This window comes from Miniopterus natalensis, chromosome 18 (assembly GCF_054644295.1).
Source record: "Miniopterus natalensis isolate mMinNat1 chromosome 18, mMinNat1.hap1, whole genome shotgun sequence".
Classification (NCBI taxonomy): domain Eukaryota; kingdom Metazoa; phylum Chordata; class Mammalia; order Chiroptera; family Miniopteridae; genus Miniopterus; species Miniopterus natalensis.
In genome coordinates, this window is record NC_142098.1 from 17,065,350 (window position 1) to 17,084,151 (window position 18,802).

General features: G+C 54.1%; 1 protein-coding gene across 2 annotated transcripts in view; it reads right to left on the reverse strand.

The window, feature by feature from the left end:
- Positions 1 to 345: 345 nt before the first annotated feature.
- Positions 346 to 18,802, reverse strand: part of NECAB2 (N-terminal EF-hand calcium binding protein 2) — a 28,197-nt gene continuing 9,740 nt past the window's right edge. The window contains exons 4-13 of one of the 2 annotated variants that reach the window (XM_016197525.2): positions 17,944 to 17,969; positions 17,719 to 17,816; positions 11,645 to 11,781; positions 8,231 to 8,349; positions 7,946 to 8,025; positions 4,866 to 4,919; positions 4,156 to 4,268; positions 2,345 to 2,422; positions 1,700 to 1,791; positions 346 to 940 (exon numbers count right to left, since the gene is read on the reverse strand). In XM_016197525.2, coding sequence (XP_016053011.2) covers positions 912 to 940; positions 1,700 to 1,791; positions 2,345 to 2,422; positions 4,156 to 4,268; positions 4,866 to 4,919; positions 7,946 to 8,025; positions 8,231 to 8,349; positions 11,645 to 11,781; positions 17,719 to 17,816; positions 17,944 to 17,969 — 826 coding nt within the window. In that variant the 3' untranslated portion in view covers positions 346 to 911. The remainder of the gene's footprint in view (positions 941 to 1,699; positions 1,792 to 2,344; positions 2,423 to 4,155; positions 4,269 to 4,865; positions 4,920 to 7,945; positions 8,026 to 8,230; positions 8,350 to 11,644; positions 11,782 to 17,718; positions 17,817 to 17,943; positions 17,970 to 18,802) is intronic. The other variant, XM_087827525.1, reaches the window with a different exon arrangement.

Below are 18,802 nucleotides of genomic sequence, written 5' to 3' on the forward strand. Positions count from 1 at the left end.
TGCACCTGGGATCTCCTGGACCTGACTCGTGCGCCTGCCTCTTCCCTTTGCTGCTTTTGGTCGGTACCCTTTCGCTGCCATGACCCGTGACCACAAGCATCATGGCTTCGATGAGTCCTTCCAGTGAATTACTGAAACTGAGTGTGGTCTTGAGAACCCTGAGGTTTGTAAGAGGAACAAACTTATTTATCAAAACATGCACTGCGTTGATTATTACCTCTATTTCTCAGCTAAGAAAACTGAGGCCCTGGGTGACTTGGTCCAGGTTTCATGGCTAATAAGGGGCCCCATGCATCCCGACAGCGTCACTCCTCTGGCTGTTATCAGCTAGAGAATGGGAAGTAGAAACACAGGCCATGCGACTGTTTCCAACTGGAGTTTATTTGGTGCTTGTTGCGGCAGCTGTTTGCCTAATGTGGCACTGGCTATGTGGGCTCTACTGCCGCGTGCAGACTTGGCACAGGCCTAGTTGGGCACTACAGGGTCTTGGCTCCTATCAGGTAGAGGAATGTAGACAGGAATGGGGGAGATGGAGGGAGAGGTGGGGTGCCTGTGGCGGAGTGAGTCTTGCTGAGGCCAGAGTAGGTGGGTGTGGTGGGGGCTGGACATGCATGGCCATTGGATTCGGGTAAGGGAGCTGGCTCCAGGAACCCTCCCTGTCACCATCACCACAGGCTCTGGCTTCAGCAGGGCCGCAGCAGCTCAGAGCTGCTCTGCCAACAAGGGTGGGAGGTGTGGGGATGCTGGGGAAGGGGGTTCGCCTTCATGTCTAACAGTGGGAAAATACATTCTTGTTTGGAAGTATATGAAAAAGACAGCTCATATACCAAAGTTTCTAGAAAAGAAGGGATGTCCTTCATAAGGAGAGAGAGCAGGGTGCCAGGATCATCCGTAGGGCGTTGGGGAGCTGGTCAGTCTCGGCCCACCGTGCACCAGGCAGCTAGTGATGGGGCAGGAGAGAGAGACATGTGAAGCAGAGAAGGTTGTTGGGGACCGGTAGCCGCTTCCCCATGGGGGCTGCAGTGAGGCGCAGACCTCCCCTGCACCCTTGAAACACACGTGCTCAGGGCAGGAGAGCAGCCCTGCCAGCATATCCCTTCCTTCATCCAGGGCCAACCCTGTGTGTCCCAGGCTGGTCTCCAGTGCAGAGAGGAGGCTGGGGGGGCACACAAAGCAAGGCTTTGGGCTCTTTGTGGGGTGCACAGGTGCTTGCTGGCTATCCTGGTGGTGAATCATCCCTGGGGAGGGGATGTCAGTTGGGCTGTGTACGGGTGGGGGCCTGCTCTGGACTGGGGGGCACTTTCTGGGCCACTGGAACAGACTCCCTACACACGGGCTCTGGGCCCACCTTCCCCATGACCTCGCCTTTGGTCTTGTCTTATGCCTTGTTCCTGCAACCCTTCCTGTTGTTCTGAGGTTGTAGGGCCAACATGTGTCTTTGGCCCTGTCCTGACACTCTGGCCCCAGCCCCCTCAGCTCTAGGACCCTGTCTGCACACCTGGCACTGATGTTGAGCACTCACTTGGGGACTATAGTTCCTGGCAGCTAAGGAAGCAAAATAAAGGGTCATTGGAAGATTGGGGCCTTGTCCTTCCTTCAACTCAGCCATCTGTGCCTGGCGGTGGTGGCTGCTCCTGTGGGGAACCAGGGACTGGTGGCACCCCCCTGCTGCTCCAGGCCTCTTCCTACCACCCTCTACCTGGCACTGAGATCCTGGAGAGGGCCTCTGGCTGGCTCAGTGTGTCCACCTTGACGTGCCGGAACGCCTTGCACACGGGGCTCTGCAGGTGCCTGTAACCCAGGGAGACACCGGTGGGCCCTTGGGTGCTCAGGCTGTGGTGGAGGCTTAACCACCAGTCAGCCAAGCTAGGGGCTCAGTGCCAGCATATGAAGGTAAGGTGGTCAGGCCCCAGGGAGGTGATCGCTGGGGCCCCTGAGAGTGAGTGGCAGGTTTGGGGGGAAGAACGGCCTATTTCTTGCCTCCCAGTGAGAGTCCCTAGTGAGATAACTTTTCTGGATTTTTATGCAGTTTTCAAACAAGAGCGGCCTCAGCCCTCAAGGCCAGGGCCCTGGATTCAGGGCCCAGCTGAGTGGGATCAGGCTCACACTCCAAGCTGAGACATGCTTCCCACTGGCTCCAGGGCACATCTGCCCATGAGGCCAGCATTCTGGGTGGTGGATGCTGCTGGAACCTGGGCACATTATTACCCTCCCCTCTCTTCCCCCTCATTCCCTCTCACACCATCTGGGACACGGAAAGGGGCTGGGGCAGCCCCACCTCCCCGATTTCCATCACCCCACCAACTGCTGCAGGCCTGGCGTGAGTGGACATGGCCATGCTTACCTCTTCCATTCCTCCTCTGTCTCCCAGAACTCGTATACCACGAAGGTGAAGCCGTCCGAGAGCCTCCCAGCGGCGATGCTGCAAGGGGAGGGACGGGTCAGTGAGTGGTCCTGCCCACACTGGGTTCCCCCATCCCTTCTGTCACCACTGCCCTCAAACGAATCTGGACAGGGTGCCCCCAGAGCAAGGCCAGGCCCCAGACAGTAGCCAATACATGTTTGTTGAATGAATTATTATGAAGTATTTTAAAGGCTGAATATTCATTTTCTCTTGTCACTGTCTCCTTCATAATCATCATCTCATCTAATCCTTAAAACTATCCTGTGAGTCAGAATTGGCCAACTGAGGCTGGGGCAGGGCCTCGCCCTGGGTCAGTGGTCCTGCTGGTCCCAGGTCACTCCTGCATTACCTGTGTGACGGCAGCAGGCCACTCACCTTGTTTTAAATAGGATTGGGGCTAACAGGAAGCAAAGGGGTGCTTCCAAGAATGTGGCAGACCTGGGGGACTGAGGGCTGACCTCCAAGTTACATCATCTCTAACGCTGCCCACTCTGGCCTCCTGCCCGCTCTCCCAGCTGCTTCTCTTTTCACGTGCTCAGCAGAACAGAACCCCGAGCAGTCCTCGAGGGGAGCTCTGTCATGGGTGGCGGCTGCTGTATAATTACAGGCAGTTCCAGGTTTTGCCATCAGGATAGAAGCAGGGAAACAAGGCCGCTAATAGTATCATTAGTTCATTATGCTCCAGCTAAAATTACAGGTGGAGCTGAGGGCTCGTAATTCGATGAGAGGATGAGGGATTGGGGATGCGTGCCGCCCTCTAATCAGATATAGCCATGGCCCTCTGCCAGATCCAGAAGGCGCTTTCTCTGTGACAAAGGTCACTTGGAGCAGTTTGGTAACTGCAGCAAGATGAAAGCAATTGTGGTGACTGCATTTGCTCATGGGAAAAGGCAGATTGTTTTTTTTGGGGGGGGGGTCTGAAAGGGAAGGAAGACAGCAAGCAGGCATAGGGTATAGGGAGAACAGTGTGAAGCCCTACTGAGTATGCCCGTGTGCAGAGGAGGGGGGCTGGGCCCCTCACCACTCCACTCCACCTAGCCCTGGTCCCCTTTCTCCCCTGCAGTAAGTATGCAGCTGGTATGGCTTTAGGTGCCATCTGCACACCCACCACTCCCCAGCCCGGCCTCTGCCAGGATCTGCACACTCCTATGGTGGTACCTTGCCTGGCATCTCAAATTTAATGTGGCCCAAATGGCCTGTGTGACTCCCCTACACCAGCATGCCTGACCTCCCTGACTCCTCTAGGTCAGTACACAACACCAGCCTTGATCAAGTTTCTGAAGCCAGACAATCTCAGATTCTGCCTTGTCTCCTCTTTCCACAACCTTCTCCCAGCCGCCAGCAGGTCAGCCAGCTGTCGTCAAAAACAGATCCCAGCTCTAACCATATCCCCCCAGGCCAAGCCCCCTCCCTGGGTGACCACAGGGCCTCACTCTGGCCTCCTCCTGCACAAAAAGGATACCAGACCGTGTCTCACTCCTGCTTACACACCTCCAGTACGGTCCACTGTACTCCAGATGAGCAGGGCACAGGTGAGTGGGCCCTGCCCGCCAGCCCTGGCCCTCACCCTCGTCCCCGCCCCTTTGTCCAGACACAACAGCAGCTTCCTTCTTAAACACAGCGCCCTTGCTCCTCCTCCACACAGGGCACCCACACTGCCCTTGCTCCGATTCTGCTCAGGCCTCAGTGCACGTGCAGCCGCTCCACTCCTCAGAGCTCTGCACTACCACCCAGCCCAGCAGCTCACTCACTGGAAGCAGTTCCTGGCTCCAGCGGTGCCCCGCAGGTACTGTCGCAGGGAGTCCAGGAACTCGCTCAGCTGCTCAGGGCACACGGCCATCTCCTGCCGGACCAGCTGCAGATGCTGTGGGGCCACAGAGTGAGTGAGCCCCTTCAGACTCCCTGACAGCTCTCTTCCCCATGCGCACAGCCCCATGCGTACAGCCCAAGACCCAGCCTCCCCAGACCTCCCTCCAGAGAGGACAGGACAATTTGGTCAAAATAAAAATATTAAAAAAAACAAACGGTGTACACACTTCATTTGTACACATGAATACTGGCTAAAAGAGAACAAGAACTTAAACAGCCCAATGCAGGTAGTAGCCCCACAAATGCTGAAAAACAGACAAGGGTGTTTAAAAGGCTCTACAGAGGTCCAGAGCTGCCCGCAAGGCATTTAGGGCTGAGACACAACAAATCAGTGACAAGCAAAACTCAGTTCTGATCGAATGAGTGTTTTGATGTCACTGTCCTGTTGATCACTTGGTTCCAGGCCAATCTTTTTTATCAAAGCCCTGGTGTCTCAAAGAACACTGTGGAAGGTGAGGGTGACCAAGTGCTGGGGCTACATCTGCCCACAGGGTGGTCCCTGGGATGGGGTGGCAGGGCCATTGTGCCACCTGCATCTTGAGTCCTGGGCTCAAGCAGGGATGGGGCCACCAGAAGGGAAGGGAGGCCTCACCATGTTGGTCCCTTCTTCATCTGAGAGGCGCTGCTGCAGGTCAAACCAGAGGGCCTGAAACAACAAAGCATAAAGTGATGGAGACAAAAGCCACCTCCATCAGGGAGGCCTCCAGGACCACCACAATGACACCAGAGTACCTAGGGCCACCACTGAGCTCCAGCCCCTCTACACCAAGGTCCCAGGGGCTCGGAAGTACCCGAAGCTAGTGGGAGCTCCCAGGGGCCAGGCCTCAGTCCACCTTCCATGCACAGTGCTGGCTCAGGGGGGACCCAGGAAGCCAGGCTGGGAGACCAATCATAGGAAGTGGCAGAGATCCCTTCTGGCCCTGGCATCTAGGGGCCCTGGGAGCCACAGAGACCAAGCCGACCTACTGCAGAAGCCGTGAAGGTGGCTCCATTTTTTCTTGGCGCCGGGGTGGGGGTGGGGGGGCGTCCTGGGAGGGGCAGCAATTGAGATTCAAGAATCCTAAATTCAAGATGCTGGGCTTTTGCCATAACTGCCCTGAGATTCCTCACCAACTTACAAATCACCCCCAATCTCAACCCAACACCCCTTGAATCTAAGGGTCTGAATGGGGTATCTGTTTTCACTGGCCTTCCACAGGCCCTGGGCTAAATGATTTATATATGCATTTTATGTAACTTTCCAGACTCTCTGAGGTAGGTGCTGCCCCAGGAGAGCAGGAGCCAGTGCACTGTTTATGACCGTGTGCTGGTGTCCAGAACAGGCCCCAGCATCTCATGCACGCTCAGTGGGCACTGTTTCAGCAGACAGCAAAGGCCACAAAAGCTGGTTAGATGCTGAGCCTGGGTTTGAACTTGGGGCCCCTCTCCTCCTGACACAGAATCCTGGTTCTCCCTTTAACTTGGGCACCCCAATAAATGCCACCTCACACCTATTCCTGTCCAGCCTGTGTCCCTGGGGCGATCACACACCCAGGTCTTTCCTCTCGCATAGAGCACGCATGTGGCCCATCACTGGTTTTTAAAGAAATAGACTGGTAGATCTGTTGGCCTGTGACCTGTGCAGTCACCACCTTAAAATTAATAATTGAACAAGGGGCCCTGCATGCTCATTTTGCACTAGACCCTGTAAATTACACCACTGGGCCTGGAGGGGTAGTGACGTTCCCAGGAAACAGTGTAAACCTGCTAGGTAAGCAGCCAGGGTGTGCTGCCAGGGCCAAGTCTGTTTCCTCTGTTCTACAACCATGCAAGTGGGCTCCTAGAGGGCAGGGGTTGTAACTGGTTCTCATGGCTGCTCTCCGCTGGCAGGGCCACACGGAGGAGGAGGAGGGGAGGGTGGGGGACGTGCAGGGTCTCCCAGGCCCTCCCGACCCTCTCCCAGGCTGGCAGCCCCAGCGCTCTGGGCTCCAGGCCCAGCAGGTAGAGCCTGGAGCGGCTCAGGTTGGCCCACAGAGGGCGGGGCCCAGCGAGGGCCCTGGATTGGCCCCTGCTCCGGGCCTGGGCCAATCCGAGGCCAGCAAGTAGGGTCCCGCCCCGTCTCCAGGACACCCAGGTGCTCCTCGGTTACCAGTCAGCTCGTTGTTAAGGCGACCGGGGCGCTAAAAATAAACTTCAAAGAGCCTCCCCCTGAGGGCGCCCGTGGAGTTGTTATGACAACCGGGCCACCGGGTCCACAGAACCGCTCCCACCCACCAGCCGCTCTAGGGGGAGTAGATCCCACCTGGGCCTCAGCCCCGCAGGTGGGATGCCTGCCCCTCCCCTCCAACTGCCCCCAGTCTTGGCCTGGCCTCCCGTCCCCATGGCCTCCCCCTGCCCCCACGAATACCTCAGAACCAACCCCCAAACCCATCAAAGGACTTTTTTTTTTTTTTTTGCCCTTTTGCAAAAGATGTAAGAAATTCAGAAAAGTTGGAGAAATGTAAAATTGCTGTAACCCAGGGCTCTGAGATACTTGGTTGTAGGTAGCCGGGTATGGTGTGTGCATCTGTATAGTTTTTAGCACCAGAATGTCTAGTAATAATTGTGAACATTGCTAATGTTAAATGCTAACTTCACAGCAGGCTCTGTGCTAAGCCATTAAGAGATCATTTTATTTACACCTCACAACCACCCTGTGAGGGGTACTATTCTGATTTTTTTCTCTATTAGAGGAGGTTTCTGAGGCTAAGAGAGGGTAAGTCACTGGCCTGAGATCACACAGCTATTAAGTGGTACGGCCAGGATTCAAGCAGGCCAGTCTGATACCTGAGTCCTGTGGTAAACCTTAAGGCAACCTGTATAGGCTGAATTGTGTCTTCCCCCAATTGAAGGGCCAATGGGGCCTCTGAAGAGGTATTTCAGTTAAAATGAGGTCACAGGGGTGGGCCCTAATCCAGTATGACTGGAGATATCCTTAGAAGAGGCGGAGATTAGGACACAGACACAGAGGGAACACCATGTGAGGAGACAGGGAAGACAGCTGTCTACAAGACAAAGAGGCCTCAGAAGAAAGCGGCCCTGCCCACAGCCTCATCTCAGACTTCTAGCCTTGAGCAGGGAGGGAATGAATGTTAAAGCCCCCCGCCTGAGTATGGTTAGTGTAACGGCAGCCCCGGGAAACTGAGACAGCCTTCCGGTGAGTACCTACTGGGTCATGAGCCAGTCCCTGAAAACATGATTCCCTAAAGGCTGGGTCATCTTCTATGATCTGTGGACGTGCCATGTGGAACTTAAAAGACTGCACGCTGCTGGCCACTCAGGTCTCCTGGGACGTCCCCACCCCTCACCGTCATGCTGTGTCTTGGCTCTCCCTGCCCAGGCCCCCTTACAGCCCCTCGAAGCTCTGTCCCCTTGTCATCCATGATGCTGCCGACTACTATCTGCCCTTGAGATGCCCCTCCTGGCCGGCCGCCCCTCCCTCACAGCTCCTTCTTCCCCCAGGTTCCTCTCCTTAAGCCTGTACAATGGACACAGTTCCAGGGTCTGTCCACATCATGGTCCCCATTTCCACACTCCCCTGGGTGAGACCTTTCCAAGGCTCCCTGACTTCTGGCCCCAACTCCCAGCCTAACCCAGCCCTCCCTGAGGACTGGGGAGAGGAGAGGGATGGACGTGGGGGCTCAGCGACCTTACCTTGCTCTCCAGCCGTCCTATTAGCTCTGCTAAACGGCTGATCTGGGCTTCCAGGCCCTCCTCCTTGGGGTCTGAGGTCACTGGGAAAGAGGAACAGAGACACTGATGTTGGGCAGGGCCAGGCCTCGGGGAGGGGAACCTCCAGCCTCCCCAGGGGCCCAACCTGCCCCCTCCCTCACAGTTCCAGCCCCACTCGGAGGCCCAGGCGCCATCTGGGCCACTGCCAGAACTCCTCCCAGGACCCCCACGCAATGCCCCCCAGCCTGGGCCACCACATGCTCTCACCAGAATGCACGCTCCTCTCTTGTTCCGTGGCCATAAGCTTGTGGCTGGGGGTGTAGGGGACAGGGGGGCTTCCATACCAGGTCTGCACCATGCCAGGGCCGGATCTGCCATGGTTCTGGCTGCAGTGGAAGTGGGAGAAACACTGTGAGAGAGGGCGCAGGGCCCTGGCCCTCTGTGGCAGCTTTGGCAAACACTGAGCACCCACGGTGGGCTGACGTGCAGTTTACTCCATGGAGCCTGTCCTGTGAAGTGGGCCTCACGGCCTTTGTTTCCTAGAGGAGGAAACCAGGCCCACAGGTGGGCGACTTGGCCACAACCATGCAGCCTGAGGGGCCGAGTCAGGATCTGAACTCATCCCAGGCCCTGTTTCCAGCAGGTTCAGTTCCAAGCCCCTGCCCCCACCCAATGGCTCACAGTTTCCCTCCCCACCCCTGCCTGCTACACTAGGAGCCAGTTTGGTGCCCTGTGGGGTTGGGGGGCTGGGTCTGTACTCTGTCTGAAAAGGGAGCCTTAAGACGTTGGTTGAGCCCTAGCCGGTTTGGCTCAGTAGTTAGAGCACTGGCCTGAGGACTGAACGGTCCCGGGTTCGATTCTGGCCAAGGGCATATACCTCAGTTGCAGGCTTGATCCCCAGCCCCAGTTGGGGTGTGTGTGGGAGGCAACCAATCAACGTGTATCTCTCACATCAATGTTTCTCTCTCTCTCTCCCCCTTCCACTCTCTCTGAAAAACAATGGAAAAAATATCCTCAGGTGAGGATTTAAAAAAAAAAAAAAGACGTGGTTGCGAGTAGGCATATGAGAGGACAGTGACACCTGTGATCCTGACCCCAGCTAGGTCCAGGTCCTAGAGAGAGGGGCCAGGTCTGATCACCTGTCCCCACCCCACCATGCACACTGATGTGCCCACACGTGCACAGCCCTGGCAGACAGGCACACACAGCTCGCCAAGTGCCTGGCACAACAGCAGAGACTCCACCAATGCTCGGTGAATGTCTGAACACCTACATGCAAAGAAATGCTGGAAAACTCAGCATAGGCACACAAACACGCACTGACATGCATGTCCACATACAACACACACAAACACTCCCGTGTGCCATGTCGACACACGCGGTCCCCACGCTCTTCCACCTTTGGGCAGCGCTGCCATGTGCATTCTGGTATTTGTGAACCTGCAAGCTCACAAGCCCCCTGTGCAGAGGGCAAACCCCACTTCCCCGCAGAACCAGAAAGACTGGCAGAGTCTCTGACGTGTCAATCCTGGCAGCTCTACAAACAAGCAGCAAATTAAATGTGGCCCTCAGACCCTGAACGGCAGCAGCGGGAGTCCCTGGGGTGGCGGGCGGGGTTTGAACCAGAGGCTTGTGCCTGGACCATGACATCCCTGGGGGCTGGGAAACAGGGTGGCCTAAGGGGACTTGCAGCCTGGGGGAACCGAAAAAGCTGAGAGTTGGGGTGGTTTGAGATGAGAGTGAGTGTGGAGCAGATGTGTCTCCGAGACGTATCATCCCCACCACCAACATCCCAAAGTAAGGTCCCAATGTGGGGGTGGGGGTGATGAAACGAGCAAAGTGCAGGAGATGGGCTACAAAAATTGCAGCTGTCTTATCTGTTCTATAGCAGGATAAAAACAGCAAGTTTTATTTTATTTATATATTTTTTAGTCCTAGGCTCGAAATTTTTCCATTGATTTTTAGAGAGCGTGGGAGGGAAGGAGGGAAGGGCAGAGAGACATGGATGTGAGAGAGACACATTGATTGGTTGCCTCCCACACGTGCCTGCAACTGCGGTACATGCCCTTGACTGTGCGTCGAATCTGCGACCCTTTGGTCCCTGGGCTGATGCTCTAACCACTCAGCCAAACCGGCCAGGGCAAAACCAGCCAAATTTTTAATCAGGATAGTGACAAAAAAGGAAGGAAATCTCGGTGTCAGCTTCCAGAACTATGGCTAACTTTGGGGACCCTCAGAATCACAGGACCAATCACCAATGCAGAGTTCTGGGCTCAGCTCCCAGGGATCCCAATCCCGTGGGCATGGCTGGGGCCCCAGGAGCCTGTGCTTCCCACTTCCCAGGCGATCTGGCTGCAGGTGCTCAAAGCAAACACATTTTAGGAACAGTATCATTGAGCAGCTTTGCAACCACATCTAACTGGGACCAGCCCCTCACCAACCAAAAAAAAAAAAATCACACACTCCAACCCCGACTTCACAGCAGCCCACACTCTGCCAGGCCAGGCCTCTGCCTGAGAAACCTGCAGACACACAGAAGTCCAAGGATCAGTAATCTTGAGCCCAGACACCTGGCTTTTGCTCCTGTCTTTCTGGATGTCTTTGTTTCCCCTTTACGCTGGGTACATTAGCTGTTCTGGAAAGAACAGGCAAAGAGAACACCTTGGGACAGTAAACGCGAGGGCTCTTGGCCCCCCAGAACTGGCGCTGCCAAGCCAGAAGGAGAACTGTTCCTCTCTAGACACCAGGCTCACCACCTCCACAGTGTCCCCAGCAAAGAGGGGGGAACCCAGAAGCTTTTCTATGGCTTCAAATGCATGCAAACAAGGCCTTAAATAACACTAAACAACACGGTGAGAAAATCGCTCCATTTCACTTCTCTTCTAATTCTGAGAAAGGGATGGGGCGCCACTCTGTTCTCAATGCCTTGGGAGGGTGTCCCAGTCCCTCACAAAGAGGGAGTAGGCCTCGGGATTCCAGCTGACAAAAGGGACTGTTTTACAGTGACTTCGTTCACAGCACGTGACGCCTGTTTTCTAATTATGGTAACCACGTACAGTTTCCAAAATTTATTTCCCATTTTCAAAAATAAGTGACGCAGCCCCGGCTGGTGTGGCTCAGTGGCTAGAGCATGGACACCCTGCACCAAAGGGTCATGGGTTCGATTTCCGGTCAAGGGCACGTACCTGGGTTGTAGGTTCAGTCCCACGTGCAGAAGGCAACCAACTAACGTGTCTCTCCCAGATCGATGTTTCTCTCTCCCCCTTTCTCCCACTCTAAAAATCAAAGGAAAAATATCCTTGGGCAAGGATTAACAACAACAACAGAAGTCAAGCAACAGAACGGTCCTGGGTAAACAACGATGTGAGCGATGCGGGGATGTGGCAAACTGGCTAGAGTCCAGGAAAGAGCCGTCACTGTACGTGTGCATTGTGCGGATGTGCCGCACGCACACCAGGCGTTCTTCTAAGCACAGATGATCGCATCCCGTTCTCACAAGCACTCAGGAGGTGAGTATATAACTGTCCCCATTTTACAGCTGTGGAAATAGAGGCACAGAGAGGTACAGCGGCTTGCCCAAGGCCACCCAGCTCTCCAGTACACAAACATCCCTACCCCAAGTAGCAAGTGGGCGCGTCACGGCACACCCCCGTGTGACCCTGCAAGGTCCCCTGGACGCACCGGATCTGGCTGGTCTGCTCTTCAATGGCCTCCACCGCACTCTCCACAGAGCTCAGCAGCGACTGGATCTGACTGGCCGTCTCCTTCAGGAGGAAGCGGGTCACAAACTGGTCCACGTTGCTTCCTCCCTCATACACCTGTGGGGAGAAGAGAAGGGGCGCAAAGGGTTAAAGGGGGGGAACTTGGGTGTGGGATCTGGCAGAGTTGTGGGGACACCTGGGGTCCATGTCTTGGCTTTATAGTGGGAAGAGGGAACCCCGCTCCACTACTGCCTTCGGCTCCTGGATCAAGGCAGGGGCTGTGCACTGCGAGACCCAGGTCTGAGCCCTGGCTTCGCCACTTGCTAGCTCTGTGGCCTCTACAGCCGTCCCAGCAGTCACCGTAGCAGCTATCTTACAAGGTCACAGTGAGGATTAAATGACAAAATGTTTATAAAATGCTCAGCACAGGGCCTGTCTCGTAGCAAATACTCAAACAGTAGCTGCTATGATCAAGATGGTGATGTGATGGTGGTGGTGGTGACATTAATGAAGATGGTGGTGATGGTGGTGATGACGGTGATAGTGACAGTGGCAATGCTGCTGGTAATGGTGGTGGTGATGGTGGTGGTGATGGTGGTGACAACAGTGGTAATGATGGTGATGATGATGGAATGGTAATGGTGACGGTGGTGGTGACGGTGACGGTGGTGGTGGTGACGGTGGTTAGTGGGGTTGTTCCTGATGTTGCTGACAGGGATGACGTGTAGGAAGGATGACCTCCCAGCCTCCTCTCCCCCTCCTCCCCCGAGGAGGACCCTCTGGGCTCCGGGGCCTTCACGCGGCTCTAAGAGAAATGACAGGTGAGAAGCGAAAGCACCCACAGAGCTTACACTCGCCCCCAAAGAACGAGCCTGACTCAGTGCTCAGAGGGAAGGGCGAGGGAAACCCGGGGAAACTGAGGGGGGAGACAGAGGCCGCCAGGAGACAACTCTGGGGAAAAGATGAAGAGAATTTTCCGCCAGTTTTGCTCTGAGGTGTGAGGCGGACTCTCCCCTTTTGTTAAGAGCCTGCAGCAAAGACACTTCGTAAGGTTCCCGGAACCGGCTGAGTTTCTTTTGACCGGAAAAGGCTTTAGAGCGGAAGGGAGGGCGCCCTGGCTCAGCCGGGTCACCCGGGGACGGTAACAACCAAAATGACGTCGTGTTGGGAGACGCTGGTCCCCAGAACCCTGCGCTGCTCCCCGCCTCCTCCGCCAGCCTGACCGTCCAGAGCCACCCGCCCCAGGGGACCCAGGATCCTGCCCGGTCTCCACACGGCAAAGAGAAACAAGGGAAGCGCACGAAACCATCCATCACTAACTAACCATCCATCCATAACTAACAATAATCACACAAAGGAGAAACAGAGGCAGGGCGGGGAGCGGGGAAGAGGAGTGCCCGCCGGACTAGGCGCGCCGGGGAGAGGCCCCAACAGGACGAATCCGGGGCGGAAAGTATGGGAGCTCCTGGTAGCCCGGCGCACTGCAAAGATCGATTACCTTCCTGGCAGACAAGTGAACTCACACAAATCCAGTGATCAATGGGCTCTGGACAAACGAGTGGCCGAAAATGAACAGGACCCATGGTAAAAAGTGTAAACAAAGAGAAAGGCTGCTAGAAGCCGTCAGGCGGGAAAATCAGCTAAAGGAGGTGGGTTAGAAGCACCCCGATCAGTGACTGAGGGTGTGTCTGGTCAGGGGTCAATAAGTGTAACTGGTTAGTTGAATTCCAAAAAGACAAGCTATTTTCAAAGGAGTAAAAACGCAGCTCTTACATTTCCTCCAATATCTCCGCCTCGGCTGAGACCAGCTCCGCAGAATCCACAGGGAAAGGGCCAGATCTAGGAATTTTGCATCACGTGGACAAGTTCCTTGTTTGCAGTGTAATAGGGAGATACCCAGAAATCTGCAAATCTATGAACTTCTATCAGATGAGCACCTTCCCTGCAAAGAATGCCTAGGAATTTCTCCCCAGGCACCTAGGCTGAGTGAGAGAATTCTGGAATGGGAAAGTGGAAGCGGTGGTGATCGCCCAAATGAAGCAATGAGGTTACAGAAGTCAGGAAGTAAAAGCATTAATCACTAGCCATTAAATTTTAATTATACTGGATTAAGTCAATGGAGTGTGAAAGTCTGGAAAAATAACAAAAAAAACTCTTTAATTCCACAAAAGAGAACAGGAAGTATTTTTATTAGCTAGGTTTAAAAACAGAATTATAGTCCTGGCCAGGTGGCTCAGTTGATTGGAGAGTCGTCCCATACACCAAAAGGTTGTGGGTCCCATCTCCAGTCAGGACACATGGCTAGGTTCCAGGTTCGATCCCCAAACAGGACACATACGGGAGGCAACTGATCTATGTTTCTCCCCCCTGCCCCCGCCACTCTCTAAAAATCAATAAAAACATATCTTCAGGTGGGGATTAAAAAAGTTTTTTAAGAATTATAAACATTAACAACGTATGTTTTAGAAGTCACTAGTGAAATGAAAACTAGAATGTTCACCTTCAAAATCATCATCGATGCTATAAACAAGGCAGATCATCGGAAGGTAAAAGGTCAGAGACGAAGGAAGCGTAAAAGATGAGGGCAGTCGTCAGACCAGACAGATCCTAACAAAGAAAAGCAGCCTGATTTCCCCTTGTAAAGCCCCAGCCCCAGATCTCACTAAATGAGACCCAGCTGGAGGCACCTGCAAACCAAAGACTTTAAGTCTGTGCGAAGATTCTGCCACCAAATTTGAGAGGAACCAGGTGAGCTGCAGGATCACATTCCAGGTAGAATGTAAGTGAGAAAGGATTCCACGCGAGGGGTAAGAAATAATGAGGAAAGCATTTCACATGCGAAAACAGCAACAAGCCTAAGGACACGGGAGGGGAGGCAATAATGCTAAAAACTGTGAGCACAGTAGAAAGCATTGTGCAATTTAAATACATGCATCGGGGCTGGTTATTAAAACGACTAATGAAACCCGGGGAAACTCTGTCAAATGTAAGTTTTTTAAATGTGGCAAAATAGGACAAACGTTAAAACAAGAACTGAGCTATAACAGATGTGTTACTCAACTTAATCTGCATGAAGTGCCCGTTTTGCGTCAATGTTTTGGATTTTTTTTTAAATCCTAAGAACCCACGACGCATAACTGATCATAAAACTGATCGTGTCCGTGATAGTTTTGAAAACTATACTAAGATGGCCATCAAAAGTAAAAAATTTAAAACTAGGATTGACCTTAACTATTACAATAATCCCCTCCCCTGTTCAGTACCTTGACCTGAGCCTCAGAGATAAATTCTACTTTTTAACCAGAAAAATAATTCTGTTAGAGAAACTGACTCACACACAGAAAATATTCAAAGCCACTACAATCCATTCCCGAACTATCACCGGTTCTCAGGTCCCGACAGAGGCAGGCAGAGCGCTCGGCTGGAGTGGCTCCGCGGCCCGGCGGCCTCCCCAGGAAGCCAGGGCTGCTCGAGGGGGCGGCCTAATAATAGGATCCACCCTGTCAACAGCTTCAGGAGGCTCAGACGAGCATTTTTAAAGACCACAAAGGCATTTGAAAAAGTTCACCACCACCTCCGAAGACAAAATTTAACAAAGGGAATGCAAAAATAATTTCTGAACAGGCTGAAGGGGATCCTAAAATAAGAGCCGGTGTTAATATTGTAATTAGTGGAGACATGCTAGAGAGAGGCACTTGAAAATCAGAAGCAAAACAAGGACGCCTGACTTAGCACCGTTACGACATTTTAGGACCTCGGGCAAATGCGAGAGGACACTACACGATGGAGGAAGAGGAGGGACACATCAGAAATGAAGACGGGAACTGCCGTAGTTCACAGCCGATGCTTGATCGCCCAGCAGCAAAAGCAAGCGTATCGACTAAAATCACGGATGCAAGAGATGCATCTGGAATAATCAATGGGCTGCATTTCTACACACAAATCTGGTTAGAAAATACGCAAGACAAAGAAATGCCAGTCACCACGGCAACAACCTGCTGTCACCACCATCATTAAAAACGCTCCAAAGGCTGCACCGAGCAAAAGTGCGTGATTTCTGAGAGTGAAATCTCCCACCCTGGCCACACCGCACACGCAGACGGTAAAACCCTCTCCCGAGTGGAGCCTGAGGTCCCATCCCTGAGTGATGCCCAAAGACCAAGAAGCCACTACGAATATTATCAACGGCAGCGACAACACTGCTGAGCGGTGGCCCCATTCAAAGGTGAGAAAACTGAGGCTCACAGAGGTTCCGATCACGAGGAGCCCCATGTGGGCATACGGTGCACCTCACGCAGACTGTCAGGAGCAGGCCTGGGGCTGACATCCTTGTCTGGGTGGCAGATTCTAGAGCCTGGGGTCTTCCCATGCTCCACTGTAACCCACCACCCACTTTGATACTTTTAAATATCAAAGTCTACAGGACGAACAACGAAGGGGAGTCGGTTTTAAGTGTTATTAAAAGAGACTTTAAAACACCAAGACTCAAAATGGCGTGACACTGGGAATATGGGTAGTGGAGGCTCAGGGTTGGGCTCAGCCATCTAGGGGCATGGGAAGAAAGGAATTGTCTAATATACTGCAGAGCAGTAACTGAGAAGCATTTGAAAAGATGTACAGAACTGGTCTTACCTTTGCCTGGGCATACAACAGGAGCCTAATCACAAAAACTAGTCACCTTTGCTCTGTGCTAGGCCCTATGCTAAGCAGCTTAGAGTCCTTACTTCATTCAGTCCTCATAGGGATCCTACAAAGTCAATGCTCCCATTCCACAGATGGTGAAACTGAGGCTCAGAAAAGGAAGTGACTGGCTCCGGGTCCTTCAGTCAGGTCTGGCTGACTTTATCAGCCTGGATCCCTGTCCTCACCCAGCAGATGGGGCTGGCCTTTTCTGAGCTCCCACAGGTCGCTGCAAGCTCTTGGGTGTGTAGGTGTCGCTCAAAGCATGACCCGCTCCCAGCTCCCTCCCTGCCTGCCTTGGTCAGTGTGCTCTGGTCAGTGTGCCCAAGAGGCTGCTCCTACTCCTGACTGACTGACACTCTAGTCACCCTGGGCGGGCCTGAAGTCCCAAGCTGTGCTCAATACCTCCTGGCAGGTCTCTGACTCAGTTTCCCCTCTTGTTTCAGCCAGCAGTTATGGCTGTCTGGCTACGACTCTGTAGGGTTCACTCTTCTGAGCCTCTGTTTCCATAGCTACGCAATGGGGGAAGTGAGAGCAGCCCCCCATTGGGTTACTGTGAGGATTAACCTGAGCATTTAATCCTGGCCCTCGTAGGTCGTCTGGAAATTTACTGTGCCTCTTCCAGAAAGAACACACCGCCTGTCCCCTCTGCAAGCCACCAGCCCAGTGGGGGAACAGACTCAGACGCGGGAAACGAAGCTTGGGGGAAGCTTACACCCATCTGAGCTACAATGGAGAAGGCGCACCCCCAACCTGGCCCATCTCCCTGCCTTCTGATCCCCTCCAGGTCATAAAACACAAATGAGGAGAGCTCTGCAGGCGGAGCCACATCAGAGGCCTCTCCCCGGGACACACAGGGAGTCCCTGAACTGCTTCCTAATGGTTCCACTGCCCAGCTCACAGCTTCAGGCCTGGACTCGTGTTCTCATAGCAGACACCCTCCAATTCCTCGGATTCCTCGGTCAAGGTCACATGGGTGAACCCGCCCCTCCTCCGCCCCTCCCCCTATCATAACCCTGCGGGAGAAGGGCTCAGATCAGGCTTGCGAACTTGTCCGAGGACCCGAAGGACTGGGGCTGCCTGCTGCTCCCTTTGCAGGACTCCACCCCAGGGCCACGCTCAATTCTGGGAAAGGGTCTCACCCTCCAAACCTGATACAAGACACTGGGTGGGCAGGCCATTCACCAAGCTGCTCTACTCACTTCACAGTTTTGCTTCGGGCACAGCTCCCTCTAGGTGTCTGAAGCAAAGCCCACCCCAGAGCCAGCCCCACCCAACACTTGTCATCACAAATCCAGGCACCGCTGGATATGGATGCCCCAGAAAAAATCTGAAACAAAGCTTGGACCCCCGGGACCACCCACACCTACTGACCTTCTTGGTGTAGCCCATGGCCTTCAGGACAGAATGATTCAAGGTCTCCAGGGAGGCCAAGACGTCCTCATAGTCCCCCATGTGGTCCACAAAGTAGTCTGGGGGAGGAGGGAGCAAAGGTCAGCGGTCATAGGAGGATTCTGCCCCTCTCCCCAATCCTATCTGTGTCCCCCATTCCATCTCCCCACACCTCTTGGTCCCTGCATAGCCTAGCTGGGTACCTACCACACAGCTCCTTGGTGTCCACGTGGCTGCAGACAGAAAGAACAAGGGGGACTCAGAAGCTGGCCTGTCCCATCCCCCTGCCCTCCCTCCACAGCGTGCATGGCCCATGCAGCTGGTACTCTCTCTTCATTCCATGCTCTGGCACCATGAGCCCCACTTCACAGATGAGGGTGCAGCGGGGAAGTGGCACCGACCCCTCCAAAGGACCGAGCAGGGATGGTATGCACCTCTGTCTGTCTGACCCCCTCACCACCCCACCCACCCCGTTTCCTCTCCCAAAGTCTGCTGACTGCATCATGAGCAGATGGGACCACAAATGTGGCTAAGGCAAGGCCCAGGAAAAGGGAGGGGAAAGGAATGGGGGACATGACTAAAACAACTCTCAGGTGACACCGGGCCCCAGGCATTCCTGCCTGCTGGGGCCTGGGCCAGGGCCCTTGTTCTCACCCTAGCCCAGGGTCTGCACGCCCTTCCTACAGCCTGGATGGAGAAGGGTCCTGTCCTTCCTGGAAGGAGGCTGAGCACCAGCACCAGCCGCGCAGGCGCAGACAGTAGAGCAGCCTTGGAACACAGGTGCGACAGAGGAGTGTGCCCAGTGGGCGCCCAGGGACCCAAGCATCTGCAGGTTCTGAAACCTTCTCTTTCTGGGCTCCAGGTCCTTCACTGAGAGAGGACTGGCCTAGAATAGTGTGTGCTCCACCCAACCCAGGTTCAACCAGATGCTTCTGGGAAAAAGCTCCTATAGCCAATTAAATCGGGTTCAGAGGCTTTGCAAGCTGTCCTGGAGGTTCCCTAACTTGCATGTCATAGGAAAGGTTCCGACAAGCCCTGCAGAAAGGAGGCCTGCTTAATTGTGCTT